The 20,776-nt window shown below is 34.6% G+C and overlaps 2 protein-coding genes across 3 annotated transcripts in view; one reads left to right on the top strand and one right to left on the bottom strand.

Annotated features, from left to right (window-relative positions):
- Positions 1–919, top strand: part of LOC126741142 (ATP-binding cassette sub-family G member 8) — a 146,009-nt gene extending 145,090 nt beyond the window's left edge. For both annotated transcript variants that reach the window (XM_050447484.1, XM_050447483.1), the window contains exon 19: positions 433–919. In XM_050447484.1, coding sequence (XP_050303441.1) covers positions 433–663 — 231 coding nt within the window. In that variant the 3' untranslated portion in view covers positions 664–919. The remainder of the gene's footprint in view (positions 1–432) is intronic.
- LOC126741155 (uncharacterized) lies at positions 732–5,201 on the bottom strand. Its single transcript, XM_050447498.1, has 3 exons — positions 5,006–5,201; positions 4,805–4,949; positions 732–1,092 (listed from the first exon to the last, which is right to left on the bottom strand). Exons 1-3 carry the CDS (start codon positions 5,103–5,105, stop codon positions 960–962), a joined length of 378 nt encoding a protein of 125 aa, XP_050303455.1. The 5' UTR covers positions 5,106–5,201; the 3' UTR covers positions 732–959.
- Positions 5,202–20,776: the final 15,575 nt, after the last annotated feature.

The following is a 20,776-nucleotide window of genomic DNA, read 5'->3' as shown; positions in this document are numbered from 1 at the left end:
ATGTTGTACGAGCAATATTTGATTACCATACACGTGTCAGCTTTTTCGAGTTGTCCAAGGCATTCGATAACATGAGGCATCATGGGCTAATAAGCAAAAAAATTATAATTTCAACCTGCCAAGTCTGTTGGATACCAGATAAGACTGATCTAGTCGGTAACAAGCTTCAGCTTCACGAAATGCAAACGTAACTAATTAATAATGTGGACCGACTATAAGTCGAAACACAAACGCTCCACTCATTACACTGGTTCATCAAAAACAGCATTTTGTACAGGCCTTAGTAAATACAAAGATATTGTAAGACTACATCACAAAACTGAACAGACACTTGACAAGAGAACATTTAGGGAATATTAAGATTTAAGTTTATTAACTATATTTCACAATAAAAATATAAGTTTGATTTAATTGATACTGATTTGATTTTAGGTGCAACACCAAGACATAATTGTGCAGCTGCCCTGCCCGCCTCCCAATGGTACTCAAGTTTTATTTAACTACGGGTATTTATCTTCACAGCACCTTACATATGACTATGGTAATGCTCCACTCGCTATGGTAGTGTTTTATCTGGTTTTCTTCGTATTGGCTTGCGTAGGATTTATGTGCAATTGTGGTAGAAATAGAAAACAAAAAAGTAGTAATAGTAACAAGCCATAGTTATTTATTTTAATAATTTGAAATAGTAGCAGCTCATTCAGTGTAGTGTTTAAAGAAACCAGATAAAATGGCCGGGAAACTTGAATTTACTGAATTATTTAGTAAAAGATGTAATGTACAAAGATAAAAGAACAGATGGAAATATCAAAGATATTTTTGTAATAGGGATGTTTTTATACTCTTTTAGATCTAATGCTATAGATTTTTTACAATTGATATTAAATTATTTTAACAATAAAGACATTTTTTATAGTTAGACGGTCTTTTATTTTGTAACCATAGTAATAATTCATATTTCACCGTTTTCTGGGGTCTTTACTCAAAAGCATATTCACTCCGTGCTTAGTAATCTCGCTTCCATTACGGGGAAAATAAAATCTAGGATCTGAACGGTCAATTGAAACTAATGCATCAGTCCACCATCCATATCTGCAAAACATTTTTTTATAAACAGGGTATTTAGAGAAGGGAGTAAAGTGCGGATCAGGTACTTCTAAGACTTTTGAGAAACTATTTTATGGTGACAGGCGGCACAAGATTTGATAAAATAAGATTCGAGAAAGCAAAACTTAGAGTGCAACACAATAAAGTCCAACGTCTCACATGACTAAGCATCACAGGATCTATGCCAATGGTTCATGGAATGAACATGTTTATTTGTCCATTTACCCCCCAGATGATGGACACCACTGTGTCCGAAACATGTAGGGAATTTTAAATCCCGTAAAGTCGGGAGACTTTGACTCACGGGGGTGACTTTGTCTCAAAACAAGGAAAAAGATTAAAATTGTGTTTTTTTTTTGTAAAAATAAATATAACAAAATTAACTTAAAAAATTCTTAAATGTATACATGAACTTACATATATGATGAAGTAACACATTCTTCTTCCATTTCACACATATTTAAAAAATATTTTATATGACGAGCGAAATATTTAAATTTTGAAGGTCATATAATTTGTCCTGCAGCGTAAGTTCATAAATGTATTTCGGGTTACCTATAGACTAAGTCTAGTCTTTGCTCTATTTTTATGATCGAAAAGCATTAAAAAAAGCATTCGAATAACACCCGGGTTTTATTTTAGTCTTTCATTAGACAGCGTACCGTTTAGTACAATTTTCGGGTGACTTTGGCTCAATTTAAAGAATACATGTTTATTGTGTTTAACAACAAATAGGTGAGTTTCTAATATTTTAAACTAAGTTAGCCGTAGGTAAAGCCTATCTAGAGCTTAAATTTTCTTTAAATACCTACCTATCTGATAACAATATTTTACGTTTTCTTTCTAATGTTTTTATCAACGGTTTTGAAAATGGCTTTTTTTCAGTAAATTATGCCTTCGACCTACAAACGCACAGCCGGTGCTAGGAGTTATGTTAACTACACCCAATAGACTTTAAATAGAGCCGTAGAAGTAGTAAAAAACGGAGAACTCTCTCAGAAAAAGGCTGCCCTACAATTTAAAGTTCCAGTTGGGACAATAAAAAACAAAATTAAAAATAGACACACAAAATCAATAGGTGGTCAGCCGGTTTTTACAAAAATTGAAGAAGATGCATTTACTTCACATATTTGCACTCTTTCCTATTATGAGTTCCCCATCGACTAAACCGAGCTTAAATATTTAGTTAAAATCTACTTAGACCGCGAGGGCAGAACGGTGAAGCAGTTTCCAGAAGACATCCTGAAAAAGATTGGATTAAATCTTTTCTTCTAAGAAACCCAACACTAACGCAACGGTTTGTGAGTAACATAAAAAGATCACGGGCCGAAATAAATGAAGAAACCATAACTGAATATTTTAATAATTTGGAGGAAGAACTTAAGGACGTTCCGCCAAATTGTATTTGGAACTATGACGAAACGAATCTAAGAGACGATCCGGGTCGTAAAAGACTTCGGACTTTGGATGTTTTGCGGTAACGCTGCTGGCGACGTGCTTCCTCCCTACGTTGTATATAAATCAGACAAGCTATGGTCAACCTGGATAGAGAATGGTCCAGATAATTCGCGATATAACAGATCCAAGAGCGGTTGGTTTGATTTGTTGTGTTTTGAAGACTGGTTTATTTCTCTGGTTCTGCCCAAATTAAAAAAGATTCCTGGGAAAAAAGTGATTATAGGCGACAACCTATTCTCCCATATTTCACCCACAGTTATTCAAAATTGCGAACGAGAAAATATCTCATTTTTGTGTCTTCCTGCCAACTTCACCCATTTAACGCAACCCCTAGACGTAGCCTATTTTCATCCCATGAAGGTAGCTTGGCGGAAAATTCTACTCGTTTTCAAGACCCACAACATCAATACTGGCTCCATCCCCAAAAGCATTTATCCTCAGAATTTTCCCACTCGACAAACAGCAAGTGTTAGAGAGAATTCTAAAGTTACAACAGAAATCAGCAGAATCCCGTCGAAATAGCAGTGAAGGTAAGTGGTGTGGTTATTAATTCTTTGGAAAAAAATAGAGGAATAAACTCTGAACCAAAACAAAAACGCAGACGGAAAATTGAGGTAACTGCTGGAAAAAGTTGGATCGGATGACCTTCAAAATCGCAAGATAGCAGAAAGCCTTAATAAAACTGGAAAAAACTAAAAAAAATGGTCACTAAGAAAACACAATCCAAGAAAGCAGAAACAAATGAAAATAAAAATAAAAAAAGGAAAAAACAAACACAAATAATAATAAGAAAAATAACATACAGACACTGAATTCAAGGGAAAATATAGATGAGATGACCTTGAAGAAATTGATAATTTTCTTGCAGAAATAGATAATATGCCTGAACCGATTGAAGTTGTAAATGCTAATGAGCCTGGAACCAGCGGCTTATCGAAAATCGAAAAAAAGAAGAAAACAAAATATGAATCGGATTCAGACACAAGTATTTCTAGTTCCAGTTAAGTTTACATGGATAATTCGTCAGAAAATGAAGAATTTTTTTCTATCGGTGACTACGTAATTGTTACCGAACCCAATTCTCTAGATTCTTTTCCTGGCAAATTTGATGGGTATGCCAAGGACATTCGGTTTGGCTGGGTTTTAGAAATGGTCCATGTTAAAAAAAATATTTGGAAGTGGCCTGAACAGCCCTTACGAAATTCCTACCATGTGGCATATTTTGATGTCTGTGGAGATCCATCTATCATAGACAGGGATAATTTTATGTTTAAAATTTTGTTTAAATAAAGATATTTGTTGGCATTCATATTTTTTTATTTGTTTTGCCATAATTATGTTTTACCAAACATACCTTCTCTGAAAATCTAAAAAAATAAAAATATATTTTTGTGTACAATGAGTCAAATATATTCATCCGAATGGGTGTCTTTGCCCCAGTCTTTAAAATAAACCTAAATAAGCACAAAATATTGTATGGAACAAAGTCACCCGATCCTTGAGGGTGACATTGCATACCCACTTTTTTTTTTGAAATAGGACTTAGTTACATGGTAGTTAGTTCAATTAAATACATTAAGACTCAAATAAAACTAATAAAAATTTTGCATTTTTTGTGATATTATATATAAAAAAATTTAGACAAACTTTAAAACTGGGTCAAAGTCACCCGACTTTACGGCACTAAATGTTTAATAAATAAGGGGAGGGAGACTGCAAGATTCTTATTTTACCTTAACCTAAGACTCCACTGCATCCAGTATGGACTATTTCTTCACTATTAAACAAAGTTGTTGTTTACTAATTCTAGGCTTTCAATGTTCTAAGTTTTCTATAGGCTACTTTTTAACATCAACTTTTACTGAACGACTGGTGCCTTAAGCGACCATCTTGTGTTTGATATACATGATTGGTCAATTTCTTTTTTAGGTACGGAAATACCCATTGAATAGAAAATCATACTGTAAACCCCAAAGGTAACAAAAGAGCAAGAGTGCTAAGAGAAAACAACAATGCTTTATCGATACCCTACTTGCGCTAGCCTCTGAGAGATTATATCTCGTAGATTACGTTATCAGATGACTTTCAATCAAATGTCTTTTCAGACATAATGTACCAGTTACCCTCGAAGGGCAAATAAACATATTTTAATCATTTGTAATATTTTCCTTTTTTTTAAACCCTTTGAATGGAAATCACCCTCTATTATTTGATATAATAATAAAGTAATACTCCTTACATTTGATTTACTGTTTCAGGCCATTCCCGTTTTTGTCTGGGTAGCATATCGTGAGCCCTCTTCAAATTCCTTAAAATCTCTGGCTTCACTTCATCAGTTTCACCGCTTTCATATTTTGAATAAAACTTTGGCGTTATTGATGTTTCTACGATCGCAAAATATTTAAAAAAAATTATTTACATTTTCCAAAAAAGTACTCGCCATTATAGTTTGGGGTGTATTTGTCATAAACTTTTATGAACTTGATGTCTTTTTCATACCTCTCTCTTAAAAAAATATCCGGCAACTTTCCTCCGGGCATTTTTAGTAATGCGAAATAATGTAGAACATAAATTTTTAATGCAGAGTGTAAGTAATTAATCACATCATTTTTGGCAAATATTTGACAATAAAAGATGCAGGTTATATTAGTAATACCTGCTCGAATTGTAAAATATTCAATATAGAGGGTGAAAAAAATGGTGTACATATTATGAATTTACGTTAAACTGGTCGTTAAATAAAATCCCGTTATCGTAATAAGTTTTTATTATATTACTATGATAACCTGTTTGTTAGATGACCAGATCGAGACTAAATGTTTATTATATTTACTTGGAATGTTGGGATCGTTAAGTATGCATATCCATTTAACTTGAGACATCGCAATATCTCGAAAACTAAACATGTATCCAGAAAATGTTTCATGTGAAGTTTGAATGGTTTCCAGGGGGCCATAAAATGACGTCACTGATTTGACTTTCAGTGGATATCTTCAAGGTCAAATAAAGGTAAACTTCACTTTTTTGCATAGAACCTCTATTTTTTTAATAGTATCTGATTTAGCGTTAAAAAATAAGTCACTTTCATCTGACACTAATTTACATACGACCTCTCCTTTTCAAGCTTTTCAAGATATTAATTATTGATTATTTTACGAATTTTTTCCTTGACAATGACATTAGAAACAGGAATAGCTTTGGTTCAGCAATTCTTCAATATTGTTGTGACAAGGCATTGTTGATCAATGATTAATGCAAGTTGTTATGTTGCGAAAATGTTCTATACTGAACAGATCTCACGTGTCTATCCCAGGTATTTCAGGCGATTGTAAACAAATACTGAAGAATAAAGTAAATGAGAGATTTTTTTGGTTCACAGTATTCGTTCAGTTATCAAGTATTTGACTATTTTGTTGAGTAACTATGGAATGCCTAACAATAAATAAAAAAGTTGAAATGGTCCTTATATATGGTCAATCTGAACGGAATATTAATAGAGCCATTGAACTGTATACCATGCGACATCCTCAACAGCGACTTCCATCGCGAGCATCATTTTATCGTGTAGTGAACCACTTTATAGAAGATGGAAGTGTGAGAACGATAAATAGATCACGAAAGAGAAGCATTTCCAGTTAAAATAATGAAATTACCGTCTTAGCTGCAGTTGCCCATAATCCTGGAGTCAGCTCACGATCAATTTCTTCTGCTTCTGGAATCTCCAAAACAAGTGTCCTGAGAATTTTGAAACGCCACAAGTTTCATCCGTATCACTTGTCGTTACATCAAGAGCTTCACGGGAATGATTTCCAAAATCGAGTGTTCTTTTGTGAATGGGCCCAAAATCAGTTGCATGAAAATAACAATTTCTTTCTGCGCGTCTTATTCACCGATGAAGCTTCATTTATAAACTATGGTGTAGTTAATCGTCATAACATGTATTATTTGGCAGTTTAAAATTCCAGGTGGTTTCGAGCGATAGAACATCAGCGGCCATGGTCTGTGAATGTCTGATGTGGCATCATCAATGAAGTCATAGGACCTTATTTTATTGATGTTGTCCTTACAGGCCAAAAATACCGTAATTTTTTGCTGGAGATTCAACCAGTATTTTTGTTGCGCGCCAAGTGTTGGATCGTGAGTTCAATGGATAGATCGCGGTGGAGCAGTCCACTGGCCGCCACGGTCACCTGATTTGACGCCCTTAGATTTTTTTCTATGGGGTTATTTGAAGGAGATCGTATATCGCGATCCACCAACGACTCCCGAAAATATGAAGCTGCGAATCACGGAGCTTTGCGGGCAGATAACTCTACAGATGCTGCACTCTGTTCATCGATTGTTTAGAAAGCGAGTCGAAAAATCTATAGAAGTGGAAGGTAAACACTTTAAACATTTATTGAAATAATTCTCTGACTTTTTTTGTTTCAATTTCTTTTATTTGAACTTTGTACGTTTTATTTTTAAGTTTTCGATTCCGTTGATAATAAAATTCTATCATAAGATACTTTCACTCTTTTTGATAGATCATCAGATACTGCCTACAAGGGCAAATGTCACTGTCAAGGAAAAAATTCGTAAAAAAAAGACAAGAATTAATATCTTGAAAGGGAGAGGTCGCATGTAAAAAGAAAATGTCAGATGAAAGTTACTAATTTTTTAATGCTAAATCAGATACTATTAAAAAAAATAGAGGTTTCTATGCAAAAAAGTGAAGTTGACCTTCATTTGACCTTGAATACATCCACTCAAGGTCAAACCAAAGACGTCATTTATGACCATTCCAAATTTTTACCCGTTCTTTAGGTGTGAATTAAAGAACTCTATACACAAAAATAGTCAACTAATTTATTTACACATTTACAATATTAAACACGATAACTTAAGACTACTATGAAATATTTATTAACTACTATTTATGTCCGATTTTAATATGGCGCCAATATTTCGAACTGAACTGTCAACTTAAACTCATACCATCTCAAACAGTCTCATACAGTCTCAAACTCAAACCCATAAACTAGCCTCATAAACTTTCAAAGAAAATATTTCGTTTTAAAGTATTTTTGACTGTATTAAGTGACATGTTAAAAACGTCCAATGAACGACAGTACAAATTATAACTTTTTGTTATTCTACATAATTGAGAGTTCTGACCATGATTTGTTTTACTGAATGGAATAAAAAATAATTCGCTCGATCTGATGTTGACTTGAGGAATGAGAAAATAGGAGGAGTGTTCAGCTGACCATTCATTACTTTATATAAAAACGAAACATCAGTTATCAAACGTCTGTCAAGAAGTGAAATCACGCTAAAATGCTCTCGAATTGAATTGACATCATGATATGAACCGAAGCGGGTTTTAAAAGAAAGAAATCAATTGATCAATGTAAATTCCATATCTAGGGTTCCAAATAATGCTTCCAAACTTCAATTTGCCAAGAATAAATGTATTGTTGAGCCCTACTTAAATTTCTGATTTAAAATGTATGAAAATATTTACAATTTGGCAACTGCGTTCGCCTCATCCTAAATCGCAACCCGTGCTGTTGAGACGGGGGGACGAGAGAGACACGAGAGAAATCGAAGCGCACGGCAAACGATCGATAAGCATTTTGTTATTTTAAGTCATAAAAGTTAATAAAATCGAAGTATAAAAAGTATTAAACGTGTATCAATCCAATTAAGTTGTGTGAGAGGACAGGTGGTCCTTCGGAAAGGTGAAACCTCCCTGGAAAGAAAACCGCAATCCAAAACATGGGCAGTTCGAGACGGATGTGAAAATGGCGGCGTAAATGGAAATCACAACCCGTTTGGTGAGTCGTTCCAATTATTATATCCTATTTTTACCTATCCTGCATGCTAAACAAGCCTTTTTATCGTTAAAATTCGAAAGTAAAACGTAAATTTTTTTGAGAAAAACAACGGGTTTAAGTGAAATCGTATAAAGGTCGTATAAGGTGATACTAAACGGATTTTTATCGTGTATCGATTAACGTATAATTGTGACAAATAAAAACGTACCTATGCCAGGTTGTATAATCGTGAGCCAAAAAACGCAATCGTACTAGTAATTTAACTGTAAGTAAGTCGTCTTTCCAAAAGCAATAATGCCTGCCAAAAGAAAAGATAAAAAATCGGATAATAGTCAAGTTTTTGACACCAACGAAGTTGAACTGACACTCGAATTTGAGGAATTTATGCATGCAAGGGAAGTTATAATCGATAGGCTAGATAGATTTATAAGATTTTTAGAGAATGAATCTATAAAAAACATCGAAAACGTAGACAAATTTCAAATCGAATGTAGGTTAAAAAACGTAGAAGAGGATTTTTCGGAATACGATAAAATACAGACGCGTCTTGAGTTCTTGGATCAAAGTGCAAAAGGTGACCGGGTGGTAACAGAATCGTCATTTTACGATAATATATCGCACGCTAAAAAATTAATAGCTCGGGTTCAAACGAAAAGCCAAAGTCAAAGCGGCAGCGTAGCAGCCGATAACCACACCTCCATCTTCAACGAGTCGCAGGCGCTGCGCGTGGTTGCCAGCTCCAAACTACCAGACCTGAATTTACCTACGTTTAGCGGTAAGTATGAAAATTGGTACAGTTTTAAAGATGTATTTAAATCCGTAGTTGACAGTAGATTTGATGTTAGCGAAATAAATAAACTGTTGATATTAAAATCATGTTTAAAAGATGATGCAGCTGTTTTAATTGAATCCTTGGAATTGGTTGAGAGCAATTACACTATTGCTTGGGATATTTTAAATCAAAGGTATGATCATAAAAGAGCAATCATAAATACACATGTTAACACTATTTTATTTAATCTCCCTATTGTAAATCGTGAATCTTCTATCCAACTAAGAAAATTACTAGATACTTTACATCAGCATTTGTCAGCCCTTAAAAAGTTGAAAATGCCTGTTGAGTACTGGGATACACTGCTCATACCATTAATTTTGCAAAAAGTTGATGATCGTACAAAAAAAGAGTGGGAAAGTAGACAAACCGATCAAAATAAAATGCCCGCATTAAACGAGTTACAAGATTTTTTAACTAAAAAATGTTTTACTATGGAAGCCGTGTCTTGTATCGAACAAACGAAAAAAATTTCCCAAACGAATTTGCCCAATTTTAACGCACAAAGACAAAACGTTCAAAGTCGATACCAAAAAAGAGTTTCTTGTCCAATCACACAACCGAATTATTTTGAAAATAACGCACAAGGTTCAAACGCTCAATGCTATTTGGGATGTCAAGTAAGTCATTTCTTGTATCAATATCCTGCGTTTTTAAACATGTCTCTAAACGAAAAATATAACGAAATACAAAAAAATAGACTCTGCACTAATTGCCTAAGACCGGGTCATTTTAAGTCAAACTGTTTTGCAAGAGGTTGTAAAAAGTGCAATCTAAAACATAACTCGTCTTTACACGTAGATGATTATCACGCGAATCCCCAAACTCAAGGTTTAACGAGAAACAATAATGTTCAATTTCAGCATAATTCAAATAATGTTCGTGAAAATCAAACGAGTGGCAACGGCGGACCGTCGTTTGAAAGCGTGCGCGTGCAGCAGCAGCCATCACATGGAAACCGCGGCGCTGGTGGTGGAACTACGTCACGCGGGTCGACATATCCGAGTCGTTCCCCTATTTCCCCTTATTACAACGGACGCTCTAGCGGAGAAACCGGGAATAAAAGCCAGCAGACAAATTTAAATTCGCCTGGTCATTCGATTCAAGCCGCGCGAAACGATGTTCAGCATGCTATGTGCGTAATCGATCAGAATGCTTTAGAATCGACCGGAAATATTGAAAATTATATTGACTTGGAGGCTAATGCGGATAATAATTACGAGCACAGAACGTTTACGCATGCGACTATTTACACGAATCAATGCTTACTTTCTACAGCGACGGTTTTAATTTTAAATAATCAAAATTCGTGGGTTAAATGTAACGCGCTTTTAGATAGTGCATCGCAGTCAAATTTAATGAGCCAAAGTTTGTCTGAAAAGCTTAATTTAACGTACGAAAAAGTTAATATGCCGTTATCGGGCGTAGGACAAATCGAAACAAATATTATAGGCAAGACAAAAACGTGTATTAAATCGAGATTTAATGATTTTCAAGCGAGACTACAGTTTTTAATAATACCGAAAGTGACTGAAAAGTTACCGTTAATAGGATTCGAAAAATCACAAATAAAATATGTACCCGAAAAATTTGAACTTAGCCGATGAAAAATTCAATATACCCAAAGAGATAGATTTATTGATCGGGGCCGGAATCTTTTTTGACCTACTAAAAGAAGGCCGAATGAAGTTAGGAACCGTGGGTCCTGTTTTGCAGGAAACGTATTTCGGATGGATAATTACCGGCAATTTGAATTTTAATATAAACGCGACTGTGGATAAATTTCAAAAACGAGTATGTAATGTAACAAACGTGTCAAATAAACAGTTACAAGATTCGTTGAGTAAGTTCTGGCTAATCGAAGAGTTAGAAAAAGAACGCATCTTATCAAAAAACGAGCAGTATTGTGAAGATTATTTTAAACAAACAACTAAACGCGACGAGTTAGGTATTTTTACGGTTAAATACCCCTTTAATCCTGAATTTAAAGAGCAACTAGGTGATTCAAAGGCTACGGCGATAAAGCGTTTTAAAAGTTTAGAAACGAGATTTACAAAAAATGCCGACTTGAAAGAACAGTATGTAAACTTCATGCGAGAGTATGAATCACTTGGGCACATGACCTTTCAAAGTACATTAGATTCAGACAACTCGATCGAAAATAAGTCTTACTTTTTACCGCATACAGCAGTACTGCGGGATCAATCCTTGACTACAAAATGCCGCGTAGTATTTGACGCAAGCGCAAAAACTAGCACAAATGTATCGTTTAATGACATTATATTACCGGGACCGACGATTCAAGATGATTTATTTTCTATCTTGCTGCGACTAAGACTAAGAAAAATCGTATTAAGTGCAGACGTAAAAATGATGTATAGGTGCATTAAAATCGATCCAAACGAACGTTCCTATCAAAAAATAATATGGCGTGAAAATCCAAACGAAAAAATGAAAATCTACGAGTTAAACACGGTAACATACGGGACATCTAGTGCACCCTTTCAAGCAACGCGCTGTTTGAAAGAGGTAGCAATTCAAAACCGGGAAAAGTATCCAAATACGTCAAAAATAATCGGCAAATCATTTTATATGGATGATCTACTAACAAGTTTAAATTCGGAAGAGGAATGTATAACCACGTATCATGAAATATCAAAAATCTTATCGTCAGCAAATTTTGAGTTGAGAAAATGGTCTTCGAACAACAAAAACGTTTTAAATTTCATTTCAAAGAACAGCAATAGTACTGACGATAAGATAGTTTTGTTCCATGATGAAAAGGAATTAAAAACGTTAGGTATAACGTGGGATGCGAATAATGATGTTTTAAAGTACGCGATTAACATAAAAACGAACGAAAATAAAGTACAAAACGGTCCATTTTATCAATTATCGCTCAGATATTTGATCCGCTCGGATTAGTGGGTCCGGCAATAATTAGAGCCAAGTTGATTATTCAACAACTATGGCATCTTAAGATAGATTGGGATCAGGAAATTCCAGACGAATTAAAAAAGATTTGGTTAGATTTTATAACGCAAATTAATTATTTAAAAGACATAAAAATCGAAAGACATGTTCTACTACCTAATGCACAAAAAATTGAGATTTATGGGTTTAGCGACAGTTCAGAAAAAGCGTATGGCGCGTGCGTATACTTAGGTTCAGTTTCCAATGGTAGAAAGGTAGTTCGATTACTAACGGCAAAATCCAGAGTAGCGCCTTTGAAAAAACAAACGTTACCGAGGCTTGAGCTACTAGCTGCGCATTTGTTATCTGAGGTTGTTGGTAAAGTAAAAAACACTCTTGATGTGACTATATCAAAAACAATTTATTTCACCGATTCTACAATCGTATTATCATGGCTTAGACTTGACCCTATTAATTTAAAAACATTTGTAGCAAACCGCGTTACTAAAATTTTGGAAACTTCGAAGCTAGACGAATGGTTTCATGTCAGAAGCAAAGACAATGCCGCAGACATTATTTCAAGAGGTCTTAACCCGAAAGATTTATGTGAAAACAAGTTATGGTTAAACGGACCAGAATTTTTGAAAAAAGAAACGTTAAATGACAATTTTGAATTTGTACCCGAATTAGACAACTTACCTGAAGTAAAGTTAAACCCTGTCATATTACATATACGTGAAAAAATAGATAAAGAACCCGGATTTGACATGTTTCAAAAATTTTCAACTTACGCAATTTTGTTGAAAGTTGTAGGTTATATTCTTAGGTTCAAAACGCAATGTCTAAAAAAGACTAAACATACATCGAAAGTTTTGACAGTTAATGAACTTATCGAAGCCGAACAAACATTAATTAAAATTGCACAAAATGAAGTTTACAAGGAGGAAATTCAAAGTTATAAAAATAATACTAATATAAGCAAAAATAGTGAACTGAAAAATTTGAATCCCTTCCTTGATGAACAAAATGTTCTTAGAGTAGGTGGTAGGATAAAAAAGTCGCAATTTATTAAATTCGATCAAAAACACCCTATTATATTACTCTACAAACACAAATTAACATCCTTGATCATTCTGAATTACCACTTAAAACATTTGCATGCCGGCACACAGAATTTGCTGTCAATTATAAGATTAACATTTTGGCCAATTAATGGTAAAAACGCAGTAAAACGAGTTCTAAGATCGTGTCTAAGATGTTATAGGGTGAATCCAAAGCCATGCAAATTTTTAATAGGTCAATTGCCTAGCGAAAGGGTCACTCCTAGCAGACCTTTTTTCAACTGCGGGGTAGACTACGCAGGTCCGATCTATGTAAAGCAGGGGTTATCGCGTAAAAGTCAAGCAGCTAAGGCTTATATTTGTATTTTCGTGTGCTTTGCCACTCGTGCTATGCACATAGAACTGGTCACGGATTTAACCACAAACAGCTTCTTAAATGCGTTAAAAAGATTTTGCGCAAGGCGCGGGAAGCCAGGCAACATTTATTCCGATAACGGATTGAATTTTGTTGGTGCCAGAAACTATTTTCTCGAACTTTATAACTTGTTAAATGATCGGTTACACATTGAAAAAGTTACTCGTTTTTTGGCTGATGATAAGATAACTTGGCATTTTATTCCCGCGAGATCGGCTCATATGGGTGGCCTTTGGGAAGCCGCAGTAAAGTCCGCGAAGTATCATCTAAAACGAGTTTTAGGTGACTCCTATTTAACTTACGAAGAAATGTACACTCTTTTAGTACAAATAGAGGCTTGTTTAAATTCCCGACCTTTGACTCCCTTATCACATGATTCCGATGATTTTTTACCTTTGACTCCCTCCCATTTCCTAATTGGCGACAATATGGCGGGTCCTCCTGAATACGACGTAAGAGACCTGAAGATATCCAGGCTGGATAGATACCAAAGACTCCAGGCGGCATATCAGCATTTTTGGGATAGATGGTCGCAGGATTACCTTCACCAGCTACAAACTAGGACGAAATGGAAGGAGAACATAAGCCGACACTTTAAAGTCGGATCACTGGTCCTGCTCGTGGAAGAAAATCTTCCTCCATTGAAATGGCAGTTGGCCCGGATTTCAGCTCTACATGAAGGTAGCGATGGCGTTGTAAGGGTGGTGTCTCTTAAGTTGCCGCATGGTGGAGTTACGAAGCGAGCAATATCTAAGGTTTGTGTCTTGCCGTTAGAGGACCAAGAAGAGGAAGTTTAGAGACTATATGTTGAGACTTAGTTTAAACTTTTTAGTACCTATGTTTGTATATTATAAGCTAAGGGTCTATGTATACTACATGTACTTATTAAAACAAAAAAGGGGGTTGTGTTAAGTTAAGTTATTTAAGGTTTATTTATCCTTTGAAAAGTAAACTTTTCAAGGCGGGCGGCATGTTGAGCCCTACTTAAATTTCTGATTTAAAATGTATGAAAATATTTACAATTTGGCAACTGCGTTCGCCTCATCCTAAATCGCAACCCGTGCTGTTGAGACGGGGGGACGAGAGAGACACGAGAGAAATCGAAGCGCACGGCAAACGATCGATAAGCATTTTGTTATTTTAAGTCATAAAAGTTAATAAAATCGAAGTATAAAAAGTATTAAACGTGTATCAATCCAATTAAGTTGTGTGAGAGGACAGGTGGTCCTTCGGAAAGGTGAAACCTCCCTGGAAAGAAAACCGCAATCCAAAACATGTATTAAATAAACATTTAATAGCTAGAGTACTAGAAAAAATTTCACATTTACGAAAAATATAACCCAACAATCTAGAAGATTCTGTTACTACTAGATCAATATGAATGTCAAACATCAGTTTAGAGACCAATGTAATTCCCAAATCGCGCATTTTTTATGAACTTTGTTTTTTTTTTCTTTAATTAATCTTATAGTATTAGAACGAAAAAATGTAGGAAAATAGTTATTTTTTGAATATGTAGGTACAAATTTTTTTATTAAAGCATAAATGACTAGGTAAAATTCATCAATACAGCTTTGTAAAGATTTGCCTTTAAACCTTGTTTGCCAGTTCACTTCAGATAATTGAAGCGTAATTTCTAAGTAAACTGCTTTTTTAAAATTATAATAAACGTTATTATTAAAAGTTAGTTTATTCTAAAGTCGAACATCGAACAAAAATTCAATGCACGGATGAATGGGTTTATCAGGCACTAAAGAGTTTGTGCAATGAGTGACATTTGATACAATTAATTTGTTGGAAAATACCAGATCTAAAGTTTTATTGTCGCTGTTAAACACTGTAATAATTTGCCTCATGTTGTGATATGCCAAATTCTGAAGCAAAGCAGAATATTGTTGCTCTATATTGTAGGGATCTAAATTTTGTTCGCAGGGCATTTTGATAAAAGAGCACTTTTAAAAAAGCACTTTACATTACTTCGATATCTTCAGTACTTGAGATGGAAGAAATCCTGGATTTTTCAGTTTTCCACACCAGAATATTTCCATTTTGAACCCAGACAAACTTATAGTTCCTCATCTTTGCTGCCTCACAAGTTTGCTTCAACAGAAGATGTAAAATTTATTAGCCAGGTTGGGGATTTTAAATCCATGCTGGAATTCCGCCTGTTTCCTACTGTTTTTCGCAGCTTCCAAAAAAAACATCCCTGATAATCTTGGACATAAACCTAACAACGATATTTTTAGGTTTTTCTTTAACCATGCTAGGCACTCTATAAACACTGTCAATCATATCTGGCTTGACCTCGATTTTAAGAAAATTTCCAATGTTTTTTACTACAGATTGAAGTTTTTTATTCTTATTTTCAGGTACGAGGTCTGGCTATTAAAGACTGGTTACGAAAAATGGTTTTATTATAAAAATTATTTTACATTCGGATGCTCCCCTTCAATATACTCCCCTCGCCACACATCTTTCCATACGTTTTTTCCATTGATCGAAGCAGTGCTGGAAGTCTTCTTTGGTGAGGGCCTTTAGGAGCTCTGCCGTTTTTTGCTTTACCGCTTCCATCGACTCAAATCGGGTCCCTTTCAAAGCAGATTTTATCTTCGGAAACAAAAAATAGTCGTACGGGCCAAATCTGGCGAATACGGCGCGTGTTCGAGCACTGGAGTGCGCTTACCGGCCAAATACTGCTTCACAGATAGCGCGTTATGGGCAGGTGCGTTGTCTTAGTGCAAAATCCACGAGTTGTTTTTCCACAACTCGGGCCGTTGCTTACGAACTCGTTCTCAATCATCACGATACCGTTAATGTCGAAAAAAACGATCAACATTGCCTTGAATTTTGATTTGGACATCCTTGCTTTTTTTATTCTGGGCGATTCAGGCGTCTTCCAATGCATCGATTGCCGCTTGGTTTCAACATCGTATTGAAAAATCCACGTTTCGTCGCAAGTAATAATGTTTTTCATTAGTCCGGGATCTTTTTCTAACCTTTCAAGGAAATCTGAGCAGACCTGTTGACGCAAGAGCTTTTGGTCAGGAGTCAGGTTTTTTGGCAGCAACTTCGCACAGACTTTTGTCATGTGCGAGTCATCTCCGTGTAAAATTTTTCTAACTGTTTCTTTATCGACGTTTACAGCTTCGGCAATCATCCGGGTGCTCATTCGACGATCTGCACGCACAATTTGGTTGATTTTGGTCACTGTTTCCGGAGTTGAAACAGTGACAGGGCGACCTGAGCGCTGGTCATCTTCAGTGCTCTCTCGGCCCTCACTAAAGCGCTTACACCACTCAAAAACAAGCGCATGAGAGAGAGAATTTTCCCCATAGGCTTCTTGCAACAATTTATAGCACTGAGTCGGAGTTTTTTTCAATTTAACGAGAAATTTAAGATTGATGCGTTGCTCTTGTTTTTCGTCACACATGGTTTTCGGCACGAGAAAAAAACACGTTCGTTTCAAACCGCTACTGCACGAATACTAAAATAGTGACGAAAACGTGTTTTGGTAGGTGCATAGACAAGATATCTAGATACCCAACGCTACTCGTTTATTTCCCCACCCGTCTGGGGCGCCCTCTAGGCACGCAGTCTCGTTATTTAATAGCCAGACCTCGTATGTCATGAATTTCAATGTTATTACATCGAAGTGATTGTGCCAAAGAATTAATTCTTTTATTTAGACTAGCAACATTCTCTTTTAGTTTACTATTTTCCAAAACCAGACTATCAGTCTTTTTAAAATAACCTTTGATGTCCCCGAGCTTCTCCTCGAAATCGGTAATTTTATTTCAACAAAATTCAACCGATTCCCTCAGTTGCTACATTTCCCGCTGCATTGATTTGAGAACCAGTAGTACGCTGTTATTTCCTGCAGCATCGTCCGAGCCGAGTGCCTTCGTACTTAGATCGTCGGTCTTCGGTAGATCTGTAGTGCAAGTCCGATGTCCTCGGCAGTCTGTACAGACCCATTGCGCGCCAGGTAAGTTCTCAATGACACTTAGTTGAGTTTTGGACACATCTGAGCACGTACTATTGGCATGATAATGCGATACACAAATTCCGTGTATATAATAATAATAATAATAATAATAATAATAATAATAAGACTTTTATTAATCACCAGAAAAATAAAAAATTACAATTCTGTTATAAACCAAATGCATATCACATCTTGAATAGTTCGTTCTTTACAAAGAGCACATTTAATGTGTATTGAAACAATTAAAAAATATCTATAGAACATAAATTTTATACAAATACAAATAAAATTCCAGAAGGTGACTAATAGGCCATGTTTTCAGACTTCCAGGGAACAACCCCTGCGAGATTCCCTGAATTCTGTTGAGGCCTTATATATATTTAATAATTATAAATTATAAATGACACTTATAAATAATAAACAAAAGCATTTTCCCAGTTAAAGAAAAAAAGAAGAAAGTTAATACAACACGAATAAAAAGCATACTGATGGGATAAGGAGAGAATAGGAAAAGGAACTGGAATTCGACAAGGAAAAGGTTGGCACATATAAATAATTCGATTTTATAATTTAAAAATAAAAATAAAAAACAATTTTTTATTATAAATACTTAAGTGAGTAATTTGTTATTGATTTATTAGAATTAGTTTAGTTTTCATCTTAAAAGTTTTTTCTGACATGGTAAAATCATTTATACAATATTTGTTAGTATAGTGTGCTATTAAGTAAAAATACGATCTCTTAAAAAATTCTTTATTGTGTGAAGGAATAGTTAATAACTGTTTTCTTCTAATATTCAAGTTGTGCACGTCAGTCCGATATCTAACTTTTCGATGTAAATATGAAGGAATCCTTGACTTAAGAATTTTGAAAAAGAAGCAAATAAGATGCAACACTCTACGATTGTACATATTTAACCACCCCGCAATCTTTAGCTTATGTGAAATATGTTCTCTCCTTCTTATGCCATATACAAACCTAAGACAGGAATTCTGAAGTTTTTGTATTCTATATGAGTCAGAAGAATCAAGGCAAGGGCCATAGATGGTGTCACAAAAATTTAATTGGGATAGTACCAATGTTTCACAAAGCATTTTTCTTATAGGCAAATTCAGGTAATCCCTTTGCGAAAAAATCATTTTTAGTGCGGAGTACCCACTTTTCATTTTAAGAGTAACATGATCCTTAAATCTTAGTTTGTAATCCATTAAAAGTCCAAGATTCTTAGCAGAATTTTTAAAAGTTATGTTGTCATTATTAATGTAAAGTTGCAAGTTATTTAAAATATTTGTTCGTTTATTATCAATACAAAAAAGAATGGCTGTGGACTTATTGGGATTAACTTTTAAAAGTAACTTTTGCGTTTCTATAAATAAATTGTTAAGGTCTTCATTAATTTTTATATTAGCCTGCCAAACATCAGTATCTTTAAAAGAGAAATAGATCTGGGTGTCGTCCGCGTAGTTATGATGTTTACAATATGTTATCTTCTTTGTTATCTGAGATGTGTAAAGTGTGTAGAGTAATGGGCCCAAAATGCTACCCTGCGGAACACCGCTGACTACGTCTAGAAACCCCGATTCATTATCATTCAAAATCACCCGCTGTTTACGATCTGACAAAAAAGAAGATATTAAAGTTACAGCCGACTCACAAAATCCCACATAATGCAAAATTGATAAAAGTATCTGATGATTAACCATATCGAAAGCTTTAGTAAAATCTAGTAAAATTAATACGGTTGCTTGACTATTATCAAGGGCTCTAAATATATCATCAGACACTTGAGCCAACGCGGTGGCACAGCTATACCCTTTACGGAAGCCAGATTGATATTCAGGAATCAAATTATTATTCTTTAAATAGTCCAATATCTGTTGCTCCATAATTTTCTCAATTACTTTAGAAAAAACAGAAAGAACGGAGACTGATCGAAGATTGCCAAATTCAGTTGGATTTTTTATTTTTGGTATAGGAATAATATTGGCTTGCTTCCATTTTTTTGGAAAGTAGTTTTCCTCTAAACAAATATTTATTAAATGACATAATGGATTAATAATAGCAGGGCAACAAAGTAAGATAAGAGTTATGTTTAAGTTATCGACCCCAAATGCTCTGCTTTTTATAGTTTTTAAAATGTTTACGATTAAGTCTTGAGTTATTAGGTTAAACTTAAATTCATTTGCGACAACTCTATGTTCTTTAAAATATTTAACATAATTAGCATCAACAATATTGTTATTATTATTGCCATTCGTAAAAAAAGTATTAAGTTCTTCAACATTCTGTAGAAAAATTGGAAGTTGTTTTTTATTTTTCTGTGAAACACCAATTTTTTTCAATTCTTGCCAAACTTCTTTATTTTTACAAGTACTAAACTTATATTCAAGGTAAGCTTTTTTCTCTGCTCTTATTGCGCTTGTTGTTATATTTCTATACTGCTTATAGATGTTCCAGTCCTCTCGCTCTTTAGTGATTCTAAATTTATTTAATGCCCTATTGCGAAGTCTTTGCATTAATCTAATATTAGCCGTAATCCATGGACTGTAAGGTTTATTTTTATTTTTAACTTTAATTAAGGGAGCATGCATATCCATAATATTATGTAATGACTCCGTGAAAAAGTCAACTTTGGAGTCTATATCTCTCATATCATACATAGCATGCCAGGGAATCAATTCGACTAAATCGGCCTGCAATTGCTCGTAATTTATATCATTTAAATTTCTATATACAAAATTAAAAGTCTGCGGTTCTGGAACCTCCAAATTGGCAGTACAATAAACAAGCATGTGATCAGACACACCCACATCCCTAACGCCGCAATCTTGGATAGACTCATGATTAGAGAAAATTAGGTCTATCAGAGACATCGTTATATCTGACACTCTTGTAGGATCAATGATCAATTGCTTCAAACCATAAACCTCAGTTATTTCAAGCAAAGGTAAGTTCGAATTCAGACCCAAAACATTAATGTTAAAATCTCCCAGCAAAAATATACAATCATAAACAGCATAAAAGTTCTCTAAAATATTATCTAAATTTGAGTAAAACAAATTAAGGTCACCTTTAGGAGGGCGATATATATTACCAATAAGAATCTTTTTATTATTTAGCTTTACTTCAATCCAAATTTGTTCTAAATACATATTCGACTCACTAATTATTATGCGAAATTCAAAA

Source organism: Anthonomus grandis, chromosome 10 (assembly GCF_022605725.1).
Source record: "Anthonomus grandis grandis chromosome 10, icAntGran1.3, whole genome shotgun sequence".
Taxonomy (NCBI): Eukaryota; Metazoa; Arthropoda; class Insecta; order Coleoptera; family Curculionidae; genus Anthonomus; species Anthonomus grandis.
The sequence above is the reverse complement of the archived record's forward strand: the minus strand, read 5'-3'. Positions and strand labels throughout refer to the sequence as shown.

Coding starts and splice junctions, on each gene's coding strand:
- LOC126741155 (XM_050447498.1), bottom strand. CDS start 5,105: ATGCCCGGAGGAAAGTTGCCGGATATTTTTTTAAGAGAGAGGTATGAA. Junction 4,950..5,005: donor ATACACCCCAAACTATAATG/GCGAGTACTTTT, acceptor TTGCGATCGTAG/AAACATCAATAACGCCAAAG. Junction 1,093..4,804: donor CCTGAAACAGTAAATCAAAT/GTAAGGAGTATT, acceptor AATGTTTTGCAG/ATATGGATGGTGGACTGATG.